The sequence below is a fragment of the Ischnura elegans genome, chromosome 3 (genome assembly GCF_921293095.1).
Source record: "Ischnura elegans chromosome 3, ioIscEleg1.1, whole genome shotgun sequence".
Classification (NCBI taxonomy): Eukaryota; Metazoa; Arthropoda; class Insecta; order Odonata; family Coenagrionidae; genus Ischnura; species Ischnura elegans.
Genome location: NC_060248.1, coordinates 30,590,007 through 30,615,792, shown reverse-complemented (window position 1 = coordinate 30,615,792; position 25,786 = coordinate 30,590,007). Strand labels below are relative to the sequence as shown.

At 36.9% G+C, this 25,786-nt stretch overlaps 2 protein-coding genes across 8 annotated transcripts in view; both read right to left on the bottom strand.

Moving 5' to 3' along the window:
- LOC124155618 (protein 4.1 homolog) overlaps positions 1–1,998 on the bottom strand; it is a 127,872-nt gene extending 125,874 nt beyond the window's left edge. For 2 of the 7 annotated variants that reach the window (XR_006864210.1, XM_046529599.1), the window contains exon 1: positions 1,687–1,957. The gene's annotated coding sequence lies outside the window, so the exon portion shown is untranslated. Of the gene's footprint in view, positions 1–1,686 lie in introns of all 7 variants that reach the window. The other 5 variants (XM_046529606.1, XM_046529603.1, XM_046529604.1 and 2 more) reach the window with 5 other exon arrangements.
- Positions 1,999–3,091: 1,093 nt separating this feature from the next.
- Positions 3,092–25,739, bottom strand: LOC124155617 (UDP-glucose 4-epimerase). Its single transcript, XM_046529598.1, has 7 exons — positions 24,955–25,739; positions 24,390–24,505; positions 24,189–24,302; positions 13,413–13,592; positions 10,000–10,180; positions 6,504–6,803; positions 3,092–3,525 (listed from the first exon to the last, which is right to left on the bottom strand). The coding sequence occupies exons 1-7, from the start codon at positions 25,082–25,084 to the stop codon at positions 3,464–3,466; spliced, it is 1,083 nt and encodes a 360-aa protein (XP_046385554.1). The 5' UTR covers positions 25,085–25,739; the 3' UTR covers positions 3,092–3,463.
- Positions 25,740–25,786: the final 47 nt, after the last annotated feature.

The window sequence follows — 25,786 nt, the reverse complement described above, 5'->3', positions numbered from 1 at the left end:
AAATAATGTAATCAAACACGGCAGATGAATATAAAACTTAAAAAAAAAACTTAATGTATATTTAATTATGTATTTTATATTATCATATACAAATAATATCACATTCTCGTGGACATAAATGTAACGCGATGAAATACTGCAAATCATGCATCCTTATAATATATATCCAGTATTTAAACAATAGGCGGTGAATGGAGGCCCCTCCTTCAGAAGGCGTACGCCGAGGCGAGGCCCACATTCCACTGAATTTACACGTAGCGGTCTCGAGACGCTGATGACCGACCGCTGCTACCCAAATCAGAAAAGGTCACCAACGTCACTTCTACCGCAGGTATCACAAATAATGAGGGTAGGATAGAAATAAAACGAAGGGAATACAAGGATTTCAAGTGTTACACTATCGGAATTATAAGCCATTCCAAAACTATGAAGAGAAACTAGGAATTTATTATCAGTGCCATTATTCTCACTAAGGAGGCTGTTATTTCGTATTCAATGGCAATCTGTCTTTAAATATTAATGTACTGAAGCACATGGAGAAAATAAACCAGCAATAAGTGGTTTGAAATTTGAAAAGCACACACAGATTTGTTAACAACACTAAATTAAGAAACCCTGTGGCACACTCAGCAATAGGATGAACCGCTACATTCAGAGGAGGGTGGAGACTTCAACTAACACTTGATACATTCTAATAACATAACAGCCGAAATAAACTCACAACCGGCATTATCGAATATTCGGGTAACAGGAACATTACTAACAGCTAAAACATTCAAACCAAATACCAATTCAGTGCTGATAAAAAATTTCATATCATAGTAAAAATGGAAAAATAGACTTCCGAGACGATAGAGAATTACGACATTTAAACCCAAGCTCTAGCTATTAATTACGTCCAGGAATATCGGCAAGACAGACGTTGTGATTGCAGTAAATCCGAAAACCAATTGAAATAAGAAGCCCAAAGGTGCTAGGAACACAATGCAGAGCCAGGGACGTGATGGTTGGAGGGGCGTTGGCCAAGCGAGGGAAAGCTACGGCGCTATCAAGGACTGCAGATGATGTCACTTGGACCACAGAAAGCCATTACACTGTCGTTCCCACAGAATTAAATCGCTAAATAATGTTCTTTCGCGTGGGTTGACACCAAAGCAATGAGTTTTGAGTCATAAACAATTCCGTATATAAAGAGTACAACTGAAACTTGTGGACAACATTCGTTCCCAATGGTCATCATTAGTAAGCGTAACACATTAATCGGATAATAGCCGTCATTCCCACAAAAAAGGAAGGAAATTAGGAAGGCATTACTCAAACTTTCAATCGAAACTTCGGATTGCAACCGAAGTAAAAGGCCATCGGGTAGACTGGATTCCACTTCAAATTAAAAACACAAAATGAATTCAAGTAAAGATTGACAAACGTACTGACAAATATTGCGTATACTGTGACTTTGAATCAAAATCTACAGGCAAACTTGAACAGCATGTTTACTCAATACACCATAAACAAATGCATATGCCGTGCTCGTTGATTGAGTATTTCCAAGTTCGGTGCAACAAAATTCAAATGCTGAATAAAATTTCTTCAAAAATCAAATAATCCTAAACAAGGTTCGATAAATAAAACTCACAAATGCTTGGGTGCAACAGAAACACAACAAACGCAAGAGAGTATCCATACCTGTTAAGAAGTCCGAGGAGTGGCCAGAGCTGCTGGCTTCTCTTCGATAATAATCTTCAGTGCTCAGAGCCTACTTGATACTCATGATTCACTTCCCTTTAAGAAATATGGATCCAAAACGTGCACGAACAATATCAAGAAATACGTCTGATACGACAACAACAATAATCCTGTATCACAGCCTCGTATCTTCCACATTCACTGGGCGTCACACAACCACACAACTTTCAAACGACAGGCGAAGCGCTAGCGCAAAGATACGCCACGCAAAATAGTCCCGTAAGCTAAGAATGAAAACAGAAGATTTATCAAAATCTTATGAAATGTAAACCGAAATACTGCATTATAATTAAGACATATCACGCTTGCGGACGATATGATTACCTTAAATTCGTTATGAAGACTAAAAAATTGTAATTATAGAGGGTGTACGTGTAGCTGACGAACGCATGCATATCAAGGCGCATTTTAGAGCAAGTGGTGGGGAAGGGGGTGTGCCATGTGTTTTCTTCTCGCTGCTATCCAGCTACTACAACAACAGACTTTTTGGGGCTGTTGGTATCAGTGTTCGGCCAGTATTACTCTTCTCACACTCGTGTCATTCACTGATCACTCCGTCTTAGATGGGAAGAAGTTATTAAGTCATTCCTTTCACTAATTGTGGGCTATATGCTGTAATGTATTGTCCGGTAACTTGTTTTTGTTGTACTTGAACTCTAAAAACAACTATGTGACCATCATTTAATTTTTTTCGTCAGATCATATTATTACCGTAGTTGACGACAACATACGTGCGGGTTAGTAATGGTACTATCAGTGTAAAATTATACACAGAGATGTTCGACCGACCCCATGGAAGTATTTTCAAGCCCACATAGCAGAAATACGTCTCTGAGACGTCTCGAATATCTCATGTTACGTCTCAGAGACATTTTGAGAGCTTCGGAGACATCTCTGAGGTGTCACTATGTCAAAAAAAAAAATGGCCCTGATAAGTCTCTGAAATGTCTCATGAGACTTGGTACTATGGTATGCTTTAAATTTAGGCAAAAAATAATTAAATGCAAATTACCCAGCTATGGCCTACTTTTCTCGTTCATTTTTAGCCACAAATTTTGTGATGGATGACCTTTTGATAATAAGAAACCCATATTAAATGCGGTGATTTTAATAATCAAAACTGCAGCATTGCACCGAAAAATATATATGGAAGGCATTGATGGCTTTTAACTACTTTTTTTTAATTCCTGAACGTCTCACGATTACATCTCCGAGACATTCGCGATATTGGAGACATTCAAGACCATAGTGAGATGTCTCTGAGAGGTTCATTGCTATGTGGAAGGTTACTTTTGTAATTTTCATATTTAGGTTAGGTAGTGAATGAATTATTGATGAATAGACGTCAAGATTTTTACCCTTTAATGTAACAACAAAACAGACCATTACTTCAACAGTCTCAATACACCAGTATGCCTCGCATAGTCGATAGACATCACAGCTCGTCAGAAAATTGTTTGTGGCACTTGATAGATGGTAGTCTCCTAACGGCTAAAATATTTACATCTCAGCATTTTACAAACTTCATGCTATTTCACAGCCTTACCTCGTAATGCTCGAAGCCAATTCAATTTTAACTGATAACAACATTTTGACTCCCAATGTAATGTTGAACTTAAATCTATACACATAAAGGTGACCCGAAACTCTAATAAAATCTACATAGGTATATTATGTAAAAGCAACTGGCATTTAATACCACGGTGTTTCAAGGCTGTCACTTAGATTCCTGATGAAATCCACACGGATTTTTGGACTGCCACCTCCACATGTCAGAACCTGAAACAACAATGACAACAATACAGCAAATATTTAATACCAAACCACATAATATGTGCACTGCCTATTATCAAGGCAATAAAAAGAGTACTGAGGAAAAATTATGACTATATGAATGATACTCAAGAATTTTGATTTTTATTCATTTTTGATCGCTAAATAATTAGAATCTTCATCATGGTTGTCTTGCTTGTACCCTATTACTAAATGGATCTAAATTACATAGGGAGGACTAGGACACATATTGGAATACAATTTTTGTGAAAATATTACCGACCGGAGGGAATGAAGCTACTGCTTCCCATACATTGTGAGAAAAGTAAGAGCTATAAAACTTCAATAAAGAGAGGGAAATTTGAACTGTCCCATACCTTCCACCATCCCATTCCTCCCTTGTTTGCCCTAAAGATTTCCAAAAATAATTAATGACTTAAACAACTGTAGCAAAATATCTTCTCCAGTATTTTATAGCTCTTTAATTTCTGCTGTCTCCATTGCCAAAATGCTAGAGCCCCAATCTACTATGATATATTCCCAGAATTGTTTTCTTAATTGTTCTGATCAATACATATTTAATATTATGTCATTCATAACACGTCATATTTCAGTATATGGTTTCTTCAACTCAGTGAAGTCTCTTTAAAAGTCTGAAATTTATTCCTTCCATCTTTTTGTACATCCTATGAGTAAACTTGAATTTTTAAGGCTTAATAGCCCCAAATTTAGTAAATACTCTAATTTTCACATGCAAATCCCTTTCCATTAGCAACCTATTCCCAGGGCCATCAACAGAGAGAACATGGCTCACTAGGCTATCCCAAAAAAACATTATTTTTGAAATTTCAAAATCATCAATCGGATTTTGATGACCCTCGGGTATACAAGGATATGCAAAAAAAGATTTTTGAAAAATTTTAAATAATTAGTTAGCGAGAGGTGCCTAAATACCAACACCCTTAATTTGTAATACGATTTCACGAAAACTGTCAAAATAAGGGTAATCAGGGTAAGTATGAGCCATAGCACAAAAATATCGTCGGTTTTTGCATATCTTTCACTGTTTAGGCTTTGCGGCCCACGCAGCCTGGCGCCAAGAGTGGCGTTAAGCGATGCCGCTCACGCAACGCGGCACAACAGACGGCTGAGGCTGTCCCCCTCCCCTCCCTCTCCTCCACTGTCGCCCGCCATGTTCACATGCTTCAGTGACTCTCTCTCTCAAATTCAGATTTTGAACTCCTTTCGTAGACCAAATCATGTTGGCACATGTGGTAATCAATCTTAACTTTATTTTGGAAAACCTTACAAATTTGTTAACCTACTGAGAAAATTATTCAACAAAGCCAGGTTTCAGTTGAACAAGCTCTTTCATCGTACCCTCATTTATCATTTTTCGTAATTGGGAGAGAATCTGCAGCAAATATTGGCCCACTTTTAGGGGGCTTTAGAGAGATCCCCAAAAATATACTCCACCCTTGCAGGTCTGGAAGAGAAAAGAGCCCCTAAGTGAACAGCCCTGACAATACTTGAGTAAACATGCTAGGCCCTGGGCAGGTCTAATGGAGATACACTCCTGAAGACATGCTAGTAAGCCAAGAGATTTCATGTCCTGTCATTAGGAGGAAGAGAAAAAGGAAAGAGGCACTACCATGATCAAAGAGCCCAAATCAATTTGAAAGAACTTCTGATACTTATGGACTATAATCACTCAATGCTTTGTCTCCTGCAATCAGCTTGAATTAAGAGAAATATGGAATTCTTGCTACAAATGGCTTTGCTAAATAGAGTTACAATGCTTAAAGTAGTAACAAATTAGCAGATGCTGTTCTGAAATTCACAAAACCTAAATCCAATTGTCCTTTTCTTAGAAATGGTTAATTTGCCATCAGAGCCACCTCATTCATAGGATTTTCACCGAATATTTTATAAAATGTCCAGATTGCAGTTTTAAATAATTTTCTATTTTGGGATCTTGATAACCTATGCACGTGTAAAATATCAAAGTTAAAATCAGATGAATGATCATAATTATTTGAATGCTTGGCAAGCATAGATTTCATGTCACAACTTAAAAACGATTTCTTATGTTCATCCATTCTTAAATGATATTTTCTACCTGTATACCCATTATAAAAACATTTTTAATCATTTGAATTATATTAAAAAGATATAATCTACTTTTTCCTTGTCATTCATGCAATCATTAGAATTCAAAACTATTTCCCAAGAGTTATGGGATTATATACATCATAAATTTAGACTCTCTGAATGGAATTAGTCTCTCTGACTAATCTTATATGACATCTGGCCTAATGGTAACTTCTCCTACTTTTCACTTGACTTGACTTTTCACATGGGGAAGGGATAGGAGACGATGTATTAATGCATGAATAGTGACCGCTTTGTTTTAGTGAAGGAGATTTGACTTCTTAGGCATTACCACATCAGTAAAAGTACTTCTCCTGAACAAACCAGTAACATACTGTCGTTTTTTTAGATAGCATACTATTCACTACTACAGACAACCTTATTTACTCTGGCCTCAGTTTTACAAGATCATCGGATATGACGGATTATGAATAATTTCCCAACCTCATTCACATGGTTCACCAAAGAAAATGCCTCTGATAAACTAGCCTCTTTAAGCCAGATTTTATCCGATCCAAATCCAAATGATGAACTAATTCCATAGATGATAGCCATAAATATTAAGTCACATGTTTAGAATATTTGTTTCACAACCATATTCACATGAAGACTCAAGAGTAACATAAGTATTTAACAATCTACTGCCTCCTTAGCTTGAGGCTTGCAGAAAGCATTACAAATCTGGAGTCATTTCTATTTAATTACTATATTTTATATGGTAAAACCTTCAATGACTTAAGGGAGAACAATAGCTATGTAATAAATATCATTTCAAGGTCTAAAGGCTCAAGAATAATTTCTGTGATTAAATGACTGAACATGCAAATACATACACATATCAAGTAAGTTCTTCTTAGCTGTCCATTCCAATTCTTCACGAGCTCTCGTTGCATCAGCATATGAAGCAGGAACATCACCTAATCTCCTTTCAACCAATTTATACTTAATGGTCTTTTGGGAAGCTTTCTCAAAAGCTGAAATAACTTCTAAAACTGAATGGCCTTCACCAGTTCCTAAATTATATGCTCTCCATCCTTTGTAGCACTGAGGAGTTGTCCCAACTCCAAGGAGTTTTCCCAAAGCAGACAGATGCCCTGATGCAAGATCTTCTATATGGATGTAATCTCTCACACCTATCAGATAAATAATTTTTAATACAATTTAGATTGCAATAAGTACACAAAGTGTTCGGGAGCTATGTCACCCCAAACATAGGCAAAAATATTTTATCCAAAATTATAAATTTTTATCCTTTACAGAGAAATCAAGACTACTTTGAAAAAGTCGTGAATGGGATCAGAAAACAATTTTCACAGCACATAACTCGAAGGGAGATACAAATGCATATTACCATGTTATTATTCATGTTTTTATGCATAATGCATACCATTACTCACAATCACACTTTTGCAAACTGCTCTAAAATTATTTGCCAAAGTAATGTTGTGTAAATAATGCAAGCCAAGTAACTTACAAATATTGATGGAGGCTTCTGCATAGTAGTGCAGTAGACACAGTAAGAAGCCTGCTGCAACGCCGGAGAAACTGTCGTCACGAATATATTTCGACACAGAGGACAATTGGGAAACCTAGCTGTGCCTTAACTAATTTTCATTGTCCAGTAATCAATAACAGTGTTTCACACTACATTTTCAGGTTATCACTGCATTGATGACTTTTCAGTGGTCAGTTGTTCAACAGTTTATTTATCCTTCATCTCTCTACATATCTCTGTTACAATACTATTCCACCCTTCCTCTACATATCCTATCAACATCCCAGCCACTTTGGCCTTTCCTGTTACAATCCTATTCCACCCTCCCTCTATATATTGTCTTTATGTGTCATATCTTTGGAATACCATTCACCACCAGCTCCTGGAATTCCCTTCTCTTAGCACCTTTCAAGAGCTGTAAGCTCTGATCTCTGCTCACAATGATGTATGAGCCATGTAATCATGATGAGTACATAATTTGTTCCTCCTGCAAAATTCAACTTCTTTCTCCTGCTGGTTATTTTGCACATTAATCCAAATTAACCTATTTCATTTCCTTCCCTACCTTACCTGACTGAAGCATTCCAGCCCCCCAGTACAAGGTCTTTCTTGGGAATTCCCATATTATTTCCTCCAGCTGTTTATACACCCCATCTTCTTCCTCCCCCCCTTTGTAGCTGGAGTTTACAAATACACTTGAACCAGTGGCGCCGACTCCATGGGGCCTGAGGGGGCCCGAGCCCCCTCAAAGATTCGTTAGGGGGGGCTGAGCCCCCTCAATAATTCAAGAAAATAATTAAGTTATATTATGCTTAGGGAAAATCACAAAAATATATTGGTATTTTCCCATGTTTGACGATAGATACCTTTTAAAATGCATTCATTAATGTGTTAAAACAAATAATTTTAAGGTAGTAAGCAGGTTAACTGAAAACAAGTGGTGTGAATTATGATAGTGTTACCGACCTGGTCCCAGTAAACACACAGCATAACTTTCTCAGCATGAATATCAGCCGAGCCGACAACATAGAGCTAAGACCACGCAGTCCTTTCTTTCAAGACGCGAAAGACTTTCTTCTCTTTAAGTTTCTGTAATAAATCCACTTTTCATCACTAGTCATGATGCGATGAAGAAAACCTTTCTTTTTTGATGATGGAGCTGTTTTTCATAGGTGACAAAACGTCGCTCAACGTCCCATGGCTTCAAATCATAAGAAACCCAAGTTCCTTACTTTTGAATCATTACTATCGCATGCAACCACTTGAAAATGGCTAGGCGAGTAACTCCTGATGCTGAAGCAAGCTCTTCTTGAGTTTGACATGGATCTTCATAGAGCAATGCCTCCATTTCAGTGTCTTCGAAGGTTTTTGGTCTTCCTTCATGCGGATGGTCGTCAAATGACCGTCTTTGAAGCGACGGGACCAATCATGGCACGGTGTTGAACTTAAAGCTGCATCTCTAAAAACTTTTTAGAGCCCTCAATGCCCTTCAACCTCTGTTTTGCTGATACATTATTTCTTTCATGGAAGACAGAAAATATATTCAGTCTCCTGCACTTAGAGATGATAACAATTTAAAAAATTCTTTTATAAAAAAATATTCTCTCCAAAACTACATAGTCATGTTAACAATTCATAAATAATTTTCTTGGTTAATCTTAATAGTGTTAGAACAAATTTTCATTTTTGCCTCATATTATTTTCATAAATTTACCATTGCCGAAAACTTTTGCATGAACATCTTCCACCATTTTTCTTTCATGATGCATGGAACATGCAGGAGAGAGAATTACGATAAGGGTCATATGAGATTATTTAGAGTAATACCCAAGAAATGAATCAGGAGAATCTTTCAAGCGGAGTGAAAAGGTGAGCAGTGGGCTACCAACAAAAAGTGCCAAGTGCTCCCTTTGACCCGCCAAACATGCGATGAGCCTCACATGGAAAATGTTTGTGGAAGGAGTCATGTGCGCATGGCGCCGACTTCTACCAGTCATGACACCAACACTCACAGTGTGCGTGGAGGGAGTCGTTTGCGGAGGGGATGGAGTAGCGACTCACGAAATAAGACTCTCTCACCTCACAGCTCTATCTGCAGAGTCGCACATTTGAACTGACTCACTCGCTCAGTACCCATCAATAGTGGAAATACAATGGTGGTGGATGTTGGGTGGCTGAACCAACATGGACTTTTTGCAGTTCATCATCCTGACACAAAAAATTGTTGTGCAAATTTTTTAAAATAATATCAATCATGGAATTGGAAAAATGACATGTGATAGCTGTTTTTAATACTGGAAAAGGATATGCTGGCCGGTGGCATACTGCATGAACAATAGAATCTATTACAGTGAATCTACTTCTTAACTTATTTTTTACCTAATTTGAAAATTGCCGAAAGAACAAGGTTCAGATTTTTAACGATGCATTACGTATATGGTCATTTTATAGTTGATTTTTTTCTGCTGAAACTGCTATGTACGTAGCGAGGAATTATGACATCTATGTCATTGGCAAATCACAGATTGCAAATGCTTTCAGCATGGATTTTTACTCCTAGTGCTTTCTATTTTACTTTGATGAAAACTTTATCAATGAACATATTTAAAATACTGGAAACAAGGCACACACTTGTCCCACTCCTTCTCTCCTTATTCTTGCTTCTTCACTGCTGGATTCAGATTTAATCACAGCAATGTGGATTTTATATAAATTGAGAATAATTCTCCATTCATTACAAAAAGGTCCTATTTCTTTCAACTTGGTAAGGAAAAGTAAAGCAATTAATTAGTATGATAGAGTTAGAAATAATGAATGTAAAACATCAGATTTACCTGTGCCATCAGATGTTTCATAGTCAGAGCCAAAAACGTTAAGACATTCCCTCTTTCCTATGGCCACTTGAGCAATATAAGGCATCAAATTATTTGGGATACCAAGAGGGTCTTCACCAATTAAGCCTGAATGATGTGCTCCAACAGGATTGAAATACCGGAGCAAGATGATCCCCCATTCCTGAAAAAGCAGCAGTCATAATTCTTAAAACCTAAAATCTGACGATTTATGAGATCAAATAATCTAATTAATAAAAATCTTATTCAAACAGGAAATGTAACAATATTTTCCTAGGAATGGGAAAGAGATATTTGAGTAGGTTGGGCCATGAATGTATGGTTCAAAACAAATACCAATCACATCATCATCATCATAATTCGATAATCATGACTTAGGTTTGAAGCCTCTCTATCCCACTCTCGTATTACCTAGTCTTTTCATAGGGAAGTATATCTTCTCTTTTACCTACTTTATAATCTGTCCTATGTAACTCATTGGGGCCGTATATTGACCTCCCATCTACCTGCCCTCAAAGATTGTCTTCCTCAGGCCATCATGTCTCCTGATGAGGCTGAATTCTTCTTAAGGATTTGAGAGGACACCTTTTTAATCCTGCTCTTTCCTGCATTAGCACTTTCTCATTACTTACTCAGTCAATCTATTTTATTGTCACCATTCTTCAGTAACACCACATTTCAAATGCTTTAATGCAATTCTTGAGTCCTCTGCCACTGTCAATGTCCATGCCTCACTCCCATATAGAAACATGCTCCATATGTAGCATCTGATAAACTGTTTCCTTACCTATATGCTTGTAAGAATATTATTACCGTAGAACCCTCTCATTAGATGTGCTGATGACGTCTTCCCTGCTTCGCCCATTGCTGGTTAATCCACTACCTAATGGCAAAACTCTTTTGCCTCTGCAAGCTTTTGTTATCCTGGTTTAATGTTAGCCTCAGTCTCCTCTCTTTTACTCCATACTAATATCCTAGTTTTCTTTATTGTTGACTTCCAGCGGATATCTGGGGCATTGCCCTTTGCATATTAATTAAAGTCCGCTCTGTATTGACATCGTCTGCAAATGCCATCATTCAAATTGTTCCTCTGTGGATATTGACACCAGAAGCCTTGTCTTTGATTTCATTGATGGCTTTCTTCATGTATAAAAAGGTTACGGGGGATAGTGCAAAGTGTGCATAAAGAAGCACTGCACACCCTATTCCCACTCCTTTTCCTATTCTTACTTCTTCACAATTGGGTCCAGATTTTATCATATCTATTTGGATTTTATATAAACTATGTACAATTCTTTGATCATTGTAGAGCACTACAATTTCTTTCACTATTTTAAAGGCCTATTTTTACGGTACATAAACACATACGTGTTAATGTCTGAATGAATGAATGCGACAAGGAATGACAAAATGTACTGTGTCACCACCCAACTTGTGCGAATGCATGCATAGAAAATAGAAGCTATTCTAATTTGGTGTGTGCATTCGTACATGTTCCGTTTCGGTCCATAAAAATCATTCACGCAAGCAGACATTAACTAGTATATGTTAAGGCATCTTGTAAACAGGCCGTAAGCATTGAATTCTGTTCCACATAGTTGAAAGGCTTTTCCAAGTCAACAAATAATATGAATGTTAGTATGTTACTTCCCATTTACTTATGAGCATTGTAAGAGCCAAAATTGCTTCTCTTTGCCGTTGCTTTTCCTGAATCTGACTTGGTAATCATCCAACAATTCTTCTCCTATTCGTTCAATTACCCTATTGATGATTCTTGTCAGTATCTTCAGGGCATGTATTGCCAGGCTTATGGTTCTAAAATCTTCACACTTCTCCGCTCTCGTCTTTTTCGGAATAGAAATGATGATGCTCTCCTCAAAGTCACTTGGTATATCTTCTGTTGAGTACATTTCAAAGATAGTTTTGTAAATATGAGTTTAAGCCTTCTCTCCTCCATTTTTAATTAGCTCTGCAAGAATATTATCTATTCCCAGTGCCTTATTCTTTACAGGTCTCTTATCGCTACGTCAAAGTCTGTTCTTAAGATGCTGGCTCCCATGTCATCATTTTTTACTTTATTTTCCTCTTCAATAATTTTTGAGCTGAGTTTGGTTCCAGTGTACCATTCCTCCAGATATTCTTTCCATCTCTTCACTCTGTCTCAATTTTCAATCAAAATATTTTTGTTTGTCCTTTGTGGTATCAAATCTTAAAATGCATTCCTCGAAATGTTTCTTCAAAATTCTACAAAGGCAGCTTCCACTTTCCCCAACATCATCCTTGCATCTCTAGCTTTTCTTGCTTTGCACAAATCTGGTTCCTTTAGCTTGTAGCAAACCTGTCCTCCTTCAGCTTTTCTCATTACTGTACTTTCTCTTTTCTTCTATTAACCATGAATTTTTCTTAGCAACTTTTCTTCTCCCAAGAACTTCCTTTTCAGCCTCCTGTAGTCCAGTTTTAATAATTTCCCAGCTATCCTCCACTATTACCTCAGTCAGATATACTCCTATTACATTCTCCACCACGTTTAATGGACGTTGTTGTTGTGGCTTCTTTAGTTATTCTAGTAGATATGTCTTGAATTGCAGATGGCATGTTGTCATCACAAGATTATAATCACTGCCAAATCTGCCCCTGGATAGCTTTTAAGTCCTTTAGCTGGTACCTGAATCTCTGCTTCACAAAAATGTAGTCTGGTTGAAATATTCTTTTTGCTCCTATTTTCTATGTGTACCTTCTTTTTATGTAGTTATTAAAGAGTGTTTTGGCATCAACTGGCTTGTTCTATCTGCAAAATTCCACGTATCATTCTCCTCTTTCATTCCAATTTTCTTATCCATATTTTCCAGTTATTCTTCCATCATGGCCTTCACCAACGACAGATTTCCAATCTCCTTAAATAATAAGATTTTATTCACCTTTTACATGCTTGATTACTTCTATGGTATCTCCATAGACACCTTTAACTTCTTCATTCTCATGATATGTAGTAAGCATGTAAACCTGTACCACTACAGCATCATCCCGTATTGTCTCCATCAATCATCAAATGATTTTACTCCACTTTTCAGGAGTTATACTTGACAAAATCCATTTCATAAACTATGGATACATTTAAATACTTTAATATATATCATACACCCAAAATCATAAGACTTCCAAGCTAAATATGCATAGAAAGCAGTAGTTTCAAATTCAGTACATACTATATAGCTATGACTAAAGCACCATATTCTCAAATATCCACTTATAATGCATCACTTTGCTCTTCTGTAAATCAAAGTATCTTTTTGAAGGTATCTTGTATGCATGATCCATAAATCATTCTGATTAATGAGTCATCAGCAATACAATGGCACATCCTAAGAAGTCCCTCAGGAAGACCCATCACCTACCTGATCTGACTTCCATAAATCTTTGAGAATCTCCTCCACAAAGAATTTGGTCTTTCCATAAGGATTGGTACACCCTTGACCAGTAGGATGGTCTTCTTTAATGGGCAAATACTGGGGATCGCCATACACAGTAGCAGAAGATGAAAAAACTATCTTCTTGACACCAAAATCTTTCATAACCTGGAGAGAAAATTAAGGGCATTGTATTTGGACTACCTACACCAGGCCAATCATTATCAAACAAGAGATTTGATATATTCTTAGACACCTAGGTGCTTCCTACGGCATGCAAACAAAATTAAAGAAAATATTCAGAGACAGGAAAAGGATCCAAAAGCAATTCCTATTTTAGATTTAAGCCATTCTACATCAGAATAATACATACAGAATGTTAAGCAGGTTCTATTAATGACCCAGACTAAAACCTCAGATAACTAAATGATCACATTTCATGATATGGTAACATATTTTAGAGGGTGACTAACACCTTATGTTATTGGCACCATTGCGGAAGGAGAGGCAGAGAGAAATATGGAATTGGCATTAGTCAGCTCTCAATAAAAGGTGCTAAGGGGATCATAGCTCAATATCCAAGCGAATGATTAGCAGAGTAATGTGCTTCAAGAGCCCACTAGGGTTATTTGTAATGGCAACTGGTGCTGAAGATCAGCAATATGCCCTGCAATCACCATACGCATTGCCCCCTCTTGCCTTCCCCTCCTCACGCCCCCATGGAATGTGGGGAAAGGCAATATTTAATAACACAACTGTGAAAAATGAAGTCCATTTGCCACTCCTTTCATCGAGAGAATTTATCAATCACCTTAGTATTTAACCCTTGCACAATGAAGACTATGTATCTTATTCTGAATGGAGAGTATTGCCAGGGCTCTGAGCCATTTCTGTGACATGGTTTCCTTAGGAAAAATGTGCATTCTGCTCGAGGGACGAGAGGCACCTTTACATCATGAGGTAGTGCTGTCCAATTCTCAGAAAACAGTTTGCAAAAAAATGCACATGCTCAAGATCAGGTTTCCTCGCAGGTGAGAGGAATGCCTAATAATTCTGGCTGGCTTTCAACTCTTCAGCACACCCCAATGCATGCAGATTACTGCCCCTTGTTTAGAGGGGAATACTGAAGACAAATTCAAACGAATAAATCCAAATTTATTAAAAAATTATCCTTTGTGTCTCTTATTGAAAAAAATATGAAGTGATCCAGCTTACAAGCATCAGCCGCCATTAACACCTACTTTTGCTTCTTCTTTGGAGCAATCACAGAAAGGTTGCCAACTTAATTTAATACCTCAGATGAGACTTCTTTCAAAATAAGTCATATTTATACCAGAATTTTTAATTCTGGTACCAACATTTTTACAAAAAACAAAAACTATTATTATTCCGTTTTTCAGACACAAAGACAAAATTCATTGAGAAAAGACAATATTTATTATGTATGTTGGGATTAAAACCAAAATATGCCAATTATATACATATTTTTCATTGATTAGATGGCTTAATTTGGTGTCCCTAGAAGTCAACTTTGTTGACATGAAGCAACTGATGGCAAAGGTTAGCTAATGTGAAGAGGAAAGAACATTAGTTTCTAATCATAAGAAAAAAAACATGTTTTCACATGAATAGCAATGTGGGGTATAAAGATGCTGGAAAGAAAACTCGAATATCAATAATTTATTCACCAGGTTATCTGAACAAAAATTGAATTTCATACATGTTAGATTGTGTGGACCTTGTTTGAAATCAGTTTGCTACATTCAAGTAGCATCAAGTTTTTCTATGTAACTACATTTTGAATTGGTAACTTAGCCTTATTTATATTACTAAGTGGTGCAGTAGTTAGCATGTGAAGCTGATGAGCCAAAGGTACCACGTTCAATTCTCCCCATAGTTATTTCTTTTCTTTCAGCCATGAGGAATAAGTACATATATTATGCACAGCATCTTAATCACAAGCAAGTCACTTGCAGTTGTTAATTTTTTTTCTATTTACAGGAAAATCCATTATTAGTTGTGCAGCTCTTAAAAAGACATAGGAAAATGGTGAGGGCTGTCAAGCCAGAAAATGACAGGAGGGAAATAGAGAAAAGATGCTGTGGGACTTAGCGAAGTGAGGTGAAAGGATAGTGGGGACTACTGGAGCAATGGATACAGGATTACAGCAGACTCCCGATTATTTGACTGTGGCATATCTGTGTCGCAGATTATCCGTGCATGATTTTCACTCTCGTTCAACGTTTTCCGCGATCTTCATACAAAATAAAATCTGAAGCAAAATCACCCGAATGTCTGCATTTCAATGCTAGGACACACCAGGCTTATTATTTCCATTAGAATATATGACTATATCTATTTTTTTGCGATTACACGAAAAGTGAAAATTTTCAAGCGCGGGAAAACTGCTAAGTAGGAAAGCGATGGCTAAGTAGGAATGATGGGAAAAAGTCCGTGTGACGTATTTCTGGTTCCCGCTGCCGCCCTGTGAGGTGACCTTGAGCGCTGATACGACGCAGGCTGCTAGCAGGTAGTGCTTGGCTTACATATGGATTATTAATACCTTATCTTTTTTTGAGACTTTTTGAGAGTCTGTTAATAAAATCAATAACAGGAATCTACGTCGATACTAAGCATTGCATATTCGAAAAAATCCACCTGAAAATGGCATGATTTTTCCCGACACAAAGAAACCTGGCTGGTTTTTTTGGGTGGGATAATGATAGCACTACCTTCAGTGTGCTAAAAGAATATGATGCTATATTTTATGTAGTGAAGCAGTGTTGATTGAGAAAAAATAGATAATCAATGCATTTTTATTCTACAGCTGAAATTGATTATTCATTTTCTTTCAAATTATCACCAAGAAATGAAAATAGTCACATACACCAAGTAGGGATACCATATCTCATTGCACTCAAGTATATATTACGAATATTTCCAGCATAAGTGTTGTTCCCTATCATGGAAAATGCAACTGAGCAATATGGTACCCTCTGGAACATATTGTATAATGCCATGCATATGTTTATGAATAAAAAGGAAATATGTGCTCACAAAATTGCCACCATTTTTAGTAATTCTGGTTGCCATAGAGGAAATTAAGTGTCATTATCACTTCTTATGGGTTTTGCTTGTATGAAAACAAAACCTAGGGCCACTTTGGGCTGGAAATCTTATTTTTAAAATATTATTAATTAACATCCACTCCCTCCCATTTTCTAGTTCCCCTCAGCTTCCATCTAGCATTGTTAAGATCACTCCCTTTGGTGATGATGATGGTTATAAAGCTTCAATTTCAGGAAAAAATAATTTTACCAAAAATCAAAGTTTTTCCAAACCAAAAATGAAAACCAATTGCTGTTTATAATAATTTTCCATCCACAATATTTTAAATATCATCAGTAGTTAATTAATGTTAAAAAGGTAGGATAGTCCATATCTTCCCTATAGCTCTTTTGATAAAGAGCCTAGATAGCAAATCCACCATGATACGAATGTTATTAAAATTCGAAAGTCCAGTGTAAAGTCAAAATGTTAATTTGACCATGTATTGTTCTCCTTCCATTACAATTTTCTGTCGAGTTGTGGAAATATATAAAGTTACCGACAGAGACAATCTATTTTGACCTCCGTCATTTTTGTCCTCTTCTCATGGCAGTATCCTGAGCACTCACCCATGATGCACATTTCTGATTGAGGGTGACAGAGCGGGAAATTTGAAAAGTTAATGAAATTTCTTCTCCCTCATCAGATTTAATTTGCTCCAATCCAACTTCAAAGTTGGCAAATAAAAGAGATTGTGGAACACAGATGCAACAGTGAGGGTGACAGTACAGGAACCAACACAAACTCAGATGGCGTAAGTAGTTAGATAATTAGGAGAAACCATTCCTTTGATTAGGAACTCTTTCCTTTTGGGCTTCATAGGAATCCCTTAAAATGGCTAAGAATTAACGTTTTCTGCAATAGAGTAGTTTCCTTCATCAAAGAAAACGAAAGGCATTGATTGCGATTCGTTACACACCATTAGTGTATTCATGATATACAAATTATTTGGTTTTAGAAATTCCAGTTTAGACGAATGGCAATGGTCAATTTAACCACATTTGAAAAAGTTTTTTGATTGGCAGATTGGCACCCATGCGATGCCAAAGGGACCTAGTTTCTATACGAGTAGATAGAAGTTTTACATCGTCTGAGATTACCAATACATGCATAAGGCACGGAGCTCAGGGAAACATGTCTTAATAATCACCTATTAAAACTGCCTAAGGTAGGTAAGTTTCCTTCGTTTGAGAGGTATTAACAATCCTTATTTAAGCCAAGGGCTACCTGCTAGCAGCCTGCATCGTATCAGCGCTCGAAGCCTTGCCCCAAGGTCACCTCACACGGCGACAGCGGGAACCAGAATGACGTCACACGGGGTTTTCCCAGCATTCATACTTAGCCGTCGTGTTTTCGCACACTTGAAAATTTTCACTTTTCATTTAATCGAAAAAAAATAGATATCGTCATTAAAGAATCTAAAATTGTGAAATGTAATAATCTTTCAATTTAGGTAATAAAAAAATAATAGGAAACCACCCTATACTATAGGCCCATTTCCCTCCCTTGAGGGACTTATCCTTCAACTACATCATTTCCTTGCAGGCTGGTGAAAGTGATCTTATTATTTAGGAACATCTTCCTCTACATACTACCCTGCAAGCTGCCTAGAGAGATAAGTGGTGGGGGTATTAGGACATCAGCCATTTACATATAAAAATATCTTATCGAATTTTGACCTAACCAGAAGTATCATTTTGAAGATATGGCCTCAAAGAGTGGCATCTATTTTTTATTTCTTCACCAAATATTAGCCTGATCTATAAAAGGTTTTTGTTGTTACATGTGTTAGCTCTAGAGGTAATAACACCACATTCAATTTCCAGCTGATTTCTTTATCAGAAGTACACTGAATCCCATTGGCTATTAAGCAAAAGATGTGAAAAGCAGATGGAAAATGAAGCACTCTGGTAAGATCTAGAGAACCCACTTCTGGAAGTTCAACACAGAAGGCTTATGCAGCGGCTAATGGGTGTAATGCATGTAAAGATGTCTCTCAAATAATAATAAAGGGTACCCAATAAAAATGCAATAGTAGGATAAAATCAAGCCTGAATCACACACTCATTTTCTGTGATGGCTCCAAAGATGGAAATACCATCCCTCTTTCCATACTGCATCAGTCCATTTCTTTTAGCATTGTTGGTTCTGTCTTTTAAGACCATCAAAATGCACAGCCCCTAACAGCAACTGCAACACTATGTTTGGCTTTTAATTAAATCACAGTGGTTAATATGTGAGGTGACAGAATAAGCAATGGAAAAAGGGATGGCAGAATGACTGAGTGATTCAGAAAATGATGGATCGATCAATCTTGCTATTGGTCCATGAAAAGCTATTGCTCTGAGGGTCTGAAAATACTGTTAAATCCTGACTTCATTTTGCGTTCGACTAAGTCCTCACACTCTTTTTGTTGATGCGTGCATATTCTTTTGGTTGGCCTATGCGTCCTCTTCATCGTCTATTCACCTTTCCTGCGTGGGTCTCTTGAACTTTCCTTTATGCCGGCAAAGATTACTCTTGGACTACGCATTTCACGCTCTTAGATTTTCAAATGACGATATCTATTTTTCGCGATTAAACGAAAAGTGAAAATTTTCAACCGCACGAAAATGCGACGGCTAAGTAGGAATGATGGGAAAAAGTCCGTGTGGTGTATTTCTGGTTCCCTCTGCCGCCCTGTGAGGTGACCTTGAGGCGACGCTTGAGCGCTGATACGACACAGGTTGCTATCAGGTAGCTGAGTACCCTGCTAGCTGGTAGCGCTTGACTTAAATATGGATTATTACTACCTTAGCAAACGAAGGAAACATTCCGACCATAACCAGTTTTAATAGGTGATATAAGCATTTCTCATGTTTCTTTAACTGTCCATTGCTTTTCATAGATAACTGCCTAAAAGTCAATTTTCATAATTAAAGAAAGTGATTTTCTTGTGCTCTCTGAATTGACATTTGCTTTCCAAACCCCTCTTCTTACTTGAAAAGAATGGAGTGCAACAAATTATTTGTTTTTCACAAGGGTTAAGTGTTTTTATCTATGACTAAGGCTCTCCAGCTAAGTATTCGTGATGAATTTTCAGCAGGAAGAGAATCGGGCCACAGTAGAATGGATAGGACTACCTTCTCTGCAAATACAGCATTGCCAAATTCAGCAGCACAGCTTGTAAGTTTACGATCGTTATCCTCCAGTATTACAAGTTTCTTTTACATCTCGATTTTCCACCGACGTAAAGCAATAATTTGTCATTGCAAATTCCTTGAAGGTCGTGGCATCAATTTTTGGTGTCCTAAAAAAAGGCTAGTGTCCTAACACCCCCTGCCACATGCCTTTTAGGCGGCTTGCTGGGCAGTATGCAGATGAATTTCAGGTGTACTATTCTAACGAGCAGCAACGTTATCATCCATTTTTCTGATAACTGAAACATACGAAGTGAAACACTTGTATGTACTTCATTATCCCAATGTCGCATTTTTAGTATCCCAAGTAATAATCGTGGCACATTAGCAATAGGAAAACTTACCAAGAATAACAGCACATACACAGGTGACGATGAGCAGCTAAATCCTCCCTCAAAACAATGTTTACAGCATGTGCTCAATGTATTTCCCGACGGCAGTTTAGGCACCTATGACGTCGCACGTCTCGGTTTGTAAGTCAATTTTTTTATTTCTTTTGATGATGAATGGAGAAGCTTTAGGTACTTTTGCGAGCTAATGTACCTATTTTACCTGTTCAAAATAGTTTTTCTAGCAATTGACGACCCATGCAAGTTCCCCAATCACAGAGAAAAGCCATTTCTTTAAAATGGAAATTACTCAGTCAATGAATGAGTTTTTGTACTCAAATCCTTTCAAAGCCTTTTAGCTCAATGACATCAAGCAGCATAGAATTCTGGATTTATTCCGCACATCTTTATTGCCTCAGACTAAGCCTTCATTGTTTGAAATCCAAATGACAAAGACAAAATCCTGAAAGCGAAGGAGTACCATCTATATCTCCTGTGGAAGCTTACACGAGAAGATATATAGATAACATAATTCGGTGAGAGAAGATTAAAGCTGAAGACTAAGTCTTCACCATGCATAATAGCTTTATTAATAAGGAATTTGATCATCCACTGAAATTCTCAACTCATTCTAATTGCTTAATAACGTCAGGCTACATATGCTAAATCTTTTTTTACACATAAAAGAGGATTTCAGATATCTGTGGGATATGAGTTTCCATGTGACTGCATGGATTGCAGCCAAAGTTTAAATGTAGGCTGTGCATCTCATGCTCCCGAACCCCGTAGTGCTACTTTTGGTTGTGCCTCTTGTTTGGTTGGAAGTGACCATCTGTCCAAAATCAGTATATTTCTGACAATGCTTGAAACTCTTATTTTTTGGTGGCCTAGAAGAAAACTAATCAGTTGTTGAGAGCATGATACCCTATTATGGGAAGCCTTATGCAAAACAATGTATCAGGGGAAAGTCTATTCATTTTGAGTTTGAAAATTAGACCTCACATACCATTGCTGGCTGTAAGGTCACATTTTAATTGTACACAAACCTCATCAATCTAGTCTAAGTGGAGATGTAGCTGTACCTTATGTAAATGCCTCTAATGTACCAAGAGATGTAGGATATGAGTTTTTTTATTATAACTTCACTTCGTTGAAACTCATAAGGCACCTTGCTTCTCTAAATACCTGTGCAAGGTGTACAACACAGTAGAATAGAGTAGAAAATTGTTCTCTCAAGATAAAGTTGATGATGAAGAAGGAACAAAGAGGTGACTATTGCTTTAAAAGTTGTAATAATGCTCTACTTGTCAGGTGCAAAGATTATTGTGTCATCCCTGTTGCAACAAACAATGAAAAGTTTTCCGTTGATAAAAAGATGGCCAAGAGAGAAAAAAAGCATGATTTCTGTACCTTAGCTAACAGTTTTCTCATCTCATAGTCCAGGGATGGTTTGAGTTGATCAAATGGACCAGTTTATTGCTTCATATAGGTCCGGAATAAGACAGAATAAATGGTGGTGGCTTATATTAGCCAATTTCTTTGATGCTGCTGTCCTAATTGTGTGGCTTCTTTATCGAAATATCTGAACACAAAAGACCATCTTTTGAAATTCAAAGGTCACTTGCCTTGATTACACTACAGAAAATCATCTATCCAAGGAAATGGTAACCCTGTTCCCATTAATTCTGTTATGTTTGATCGCCTAAACCTCTGGCCACTATTTATTGTTACCAAAAGATTTATCGTATAGCATAAAGGGAGAGCAAAATTCATTTGTGGTAAATGCAACGTTGGACCTGATGCAAAATGTTTTTCAGAATGTCATGTAGAAGTGTCAAAATACATTATGTGTCTAATTATACGCCCTTTATTTATAGTCTTCTAATAGCACATCACTGTCATGATTATTGTAATCATTTATTAAATAATTTTGGCAATGTTTTCATTGGAATGCACAACAGTAATTCAATACAACTGCTCCCTGTGCATTGCGTCCGAGACATCAGACAGACTGCATTATTAAAAATATTGATTGTGAAAATTTAAAAATGACAGAAATAAGTTAAAATGAACCTTATTAGCCAGAATAATTACTTTTATAATGAATATTTTACAAAAATAACTTTATGCACTAATGGGTTAAACAATGAATTACAATATAATGAATGATGGCATTAAATTGGATTTTAGCCTTGCCCACTGTAGGAAAACTAGTTACAGTACTTATTTAAAAGAATCATTGGGTTTAAGGCTGAAATATCAGCCCCGATAACTGATAATTTACATAGTTATTTTGGTATCCAGGTGTAGCAATAGAGTGGTTTCCTATTATTTTTTTATTGCCTAAATCAAAAGATTATTACTCCTGGAGTATGTATTTCACGATTTTAGATTTTTAAATGACGATATCTATCATTTGCGATTCAATGAAAATTGAAAATTTTCAAGCGCGCAAAAGCGCAATGGGTAAGTATGAATGCCGGGAAAACTCCGTGTGATGTCGTTCTGGTTCCCGCTGCCGCAAGTGAGGTGACCTTGGGGCGAGGCTCTGAGCGCTGATACGACGAAGGATGCTAGCAGGTAGAGTACCATGCTAGCTGGTAGCACTTGGCCTAAATAAGGATTATTAATACCTTATCAAACGAAGAAAACTTTCCGACCTTAGCCAGTTTTAATAAGTGATTATTAAGACATGTTTCCCTGAGCTCTGTGCCTCATGCATGCATTGGTAACCTCAGACAATGTAAAACTCCTTATCTACTCGTATAGAAACTAGGTCCCTGTGACGTCACGTTGAGTGGCATCGCATGGGCGCCAGTCTTTTTCAAATGTAGTTAAAATTGACCATGCCATTTGTCTAAAACTGGTACAGTAGATTCCGTTTAATGGGTCCACCGGTTACTTGGGGCAGCCGCTTAAATGGGGCAGATCTTGAAGAACAGAACCCAACAGAGGAATATCCCAGAGTATTCTCCGCTTAATTGGGACAGCTTGCCGCTTTATTGGGCCATGAGTCGGCGAAATAGACGCTATACTCGTGACGAAATTAATTTTTTTTTTCAGAATACTATTTTTTAATATTTTCCACCTTTGATTTACTCTTATTTTTCACAAATGTTCCTATTCTTGCCCTATTTTGAAAGCTCTTGTTGTTATGTTATCCGCAATAGGATAGGACTTTTCTTTAATACGACTTGGTAAAAGACATTCATTCAGCGTCGCCCGTGGCTGTGAAAAATATTTTTAACAAAAATGTTATAATTCTTATAAATGATAATAAATTATCTAAACTCGCTGATTTATTAAATAATTTAATAGTATAATTAACTTATGTTTCATTATTAACATTCTTCGGTCTTCTTTCTACCATTTCAAAGTTTTTTATGCCCATATACAAGAGAGTTCGCCTATTCGGGGCAGCCGCTTAATTGGGGCAAAGTGCACAAGTCCCAATGTGTCCCAATTAACCGGAATCTACCCCCTATGAAAAAATTGTATAAACCTGTTTCAAAATTTTATACAATTTATACAATTGCCATGGCAATGTATTAGATTGTATAAAATTTTGAAACAGGTTTATACAATTTTTTCATAGGGGACTGTATTTCAAAAACCGAATAATTTTTATATTATGAATACAGTAATGGTGGGTAACAACGAATTGCAATCAACGCCTTTCGTTTTCTTTGATGAAGGAAACTACCCTATTGTAATGAAACCATAGACAATGCCTATAATCCTTAGAAAATGAACGTGCATGATTGGCCAAGAAGTACACCATAAATTCCAATGTTCATATTAAAATAAATGTTTACCAAAGTGGTTAATTCTCCCCTTATGTCAATCCCATGCAAACATTCCCATTCCATGGTAAAGTCAAACTGTGCGTTTTACCAATTTCAAAGAAAAATTATATAAAACCATTTCATAGAATAAAGCAGAACCTACAATATTTTAATCACTAGGATGTAAAGTTACCAGAATAATTAAGGTCTCTGTCTCGAATAAGTAAACTGCAATATTCATTCTTTTTGATCGGCAAGCTCTTGCTAACTCAATTATACAACTTACTTGAGATCAAGGAAAATAGATAGAGACCTTACCATGTACCTCCAGAGGTAAAACAAAAGTGGAGAAACTTTACTAACCTCTAACAAATTCACAGAGCCTCCAACATTGTTTCTGTAATATGTCAATGGTATTAGACATGATTCCCCAACAGCTTTTAAGGCAGCAAAATGTATCACAGCATCAATTTTATTCTGAAAATAATCTCACCGTGAAAAACCATCAATTCACGATAAAACTATGAATCAAATAAATTTCTCCAAGTTTAAATCATAACTTACTTCAGAAAAAACTCTTTTTAAAGCTTCCTTGTCCTCCAGGCTACAATCATAGTATTTTACATTGCACCCAGTTAAAGCCTGAACACGTTCCAAAGATTCAGGAAGATTTCCATTCCCTAATTTGCATTGAAAATAATGAGATGATTGAATATCCTGTTACTAAGGTCTATATATCAATTTTCAAAGAAAATTGTAACGACTATGGGAGATTAAAACCACATTAACATACCATACCGCATGCAAAGGCATACCTAACAATAATCCCAGTAATTCCCAACAAAAGCAAACTCATCGTAACCACTTGGAACCAAACAGTACCCATCAGAAAGTTAACATGCATTTAGAAAACAACTCCATGCATTAACGCCAATAATATTATGCACACAGTAATTCTATGAACAATGTAAATTGGATTTTACTCCTAAGTAATCACGGTCATGTATGCCCCATGCAAAACTATAACGAGAAAATTGTGTGAAGCATGAATGATAATTCATAAACGGTGGGAGAGAGGCGGCTTGAACTGTACACGCCACGCTAACACACTATAACAAATAGCCCTCACCTTTCACAGAATTAGAGAGATTGTCCACCACCACTACTTGATAATTTTCGGTAAGTAGCAAAACTATTGTGTGGGAACCCACATAACCAGCACCACCAGTCACCAAAATAAGTTTACCATGCCCTGTCATTATGTACTAGATTTGAACTCAATTTTCTTCAACCAGTTGCAATAGTCGGGTAAAATCAATGATCTTAATGAAAAAATACGCAGATACACATACGTCACCTCTCTAGAAGAGTAACAAATGTTTAGGAATTCCCTTATCAGCTAATGCTGTGCCTTATCATTCTGAAGAGGACAGAGCGTATGTGAGCACTAAAAAAAACTTTAGCCACTAAAGAAGCACTTTCAGGGAAGAGAACATGGAATCCATCAGGAAACTCATTCGAAATCCTAAATATCTCATCGACAGGAGCGAAGGAGGATTTAACGAAATTCCAAGAAATCCTCGAGCGGTTTCACAGATAATATTCTCCTTCGTCAAAGTTTACCAACGGACAAAATGCATACAATCAACCGGAAATATATTTAGATTTTAACCGTAGCACTTGCTGATATCTCCATTATGACACTTCTCTACATCATAATCAAACCATCATGATACAATCCCCTTCAACCTGAAAAGGGCAGGCAAGTCTGCGTAGTTGGGCCGCCAAGGCTATAGATGCGAAATCATTTTGCTGTTGTCTATTAGACATTCGGCGACTTGTATATCAATCACATGATGCGATTTGTTGGAGAAAGATCACGAAAAGAGACATGCCTCTGCCGTTTTTCGCCATTTGTTTACCAAGTTTTTACAAGGCAGTCCTTAAATAACTCTGACTCC

Coding starts and splice junctions, on each gene's coding strand:
- LOC124155617 (XM_046529598.1), bottom strand. CDS start 25,084: ATGACAGGGCATGGTAAACTTATTTTGGTGACTGGTGGTGCTGGTTAT. Junction 24,303..24,389: donor TAAAAAGAGTTTTTTCTGAA/GTAAGTTATGAT, acceptor GATTATTTTCAG/AATAAAATTGATGCTGTGAT. Junction 13,593..24,188: donor GCTCTGTGAATTTGTTAGAG/GTTAGTAAAGTT, acceptor TTTTCTCTCCAG/GTTATGAAAGATTTTGGTGT.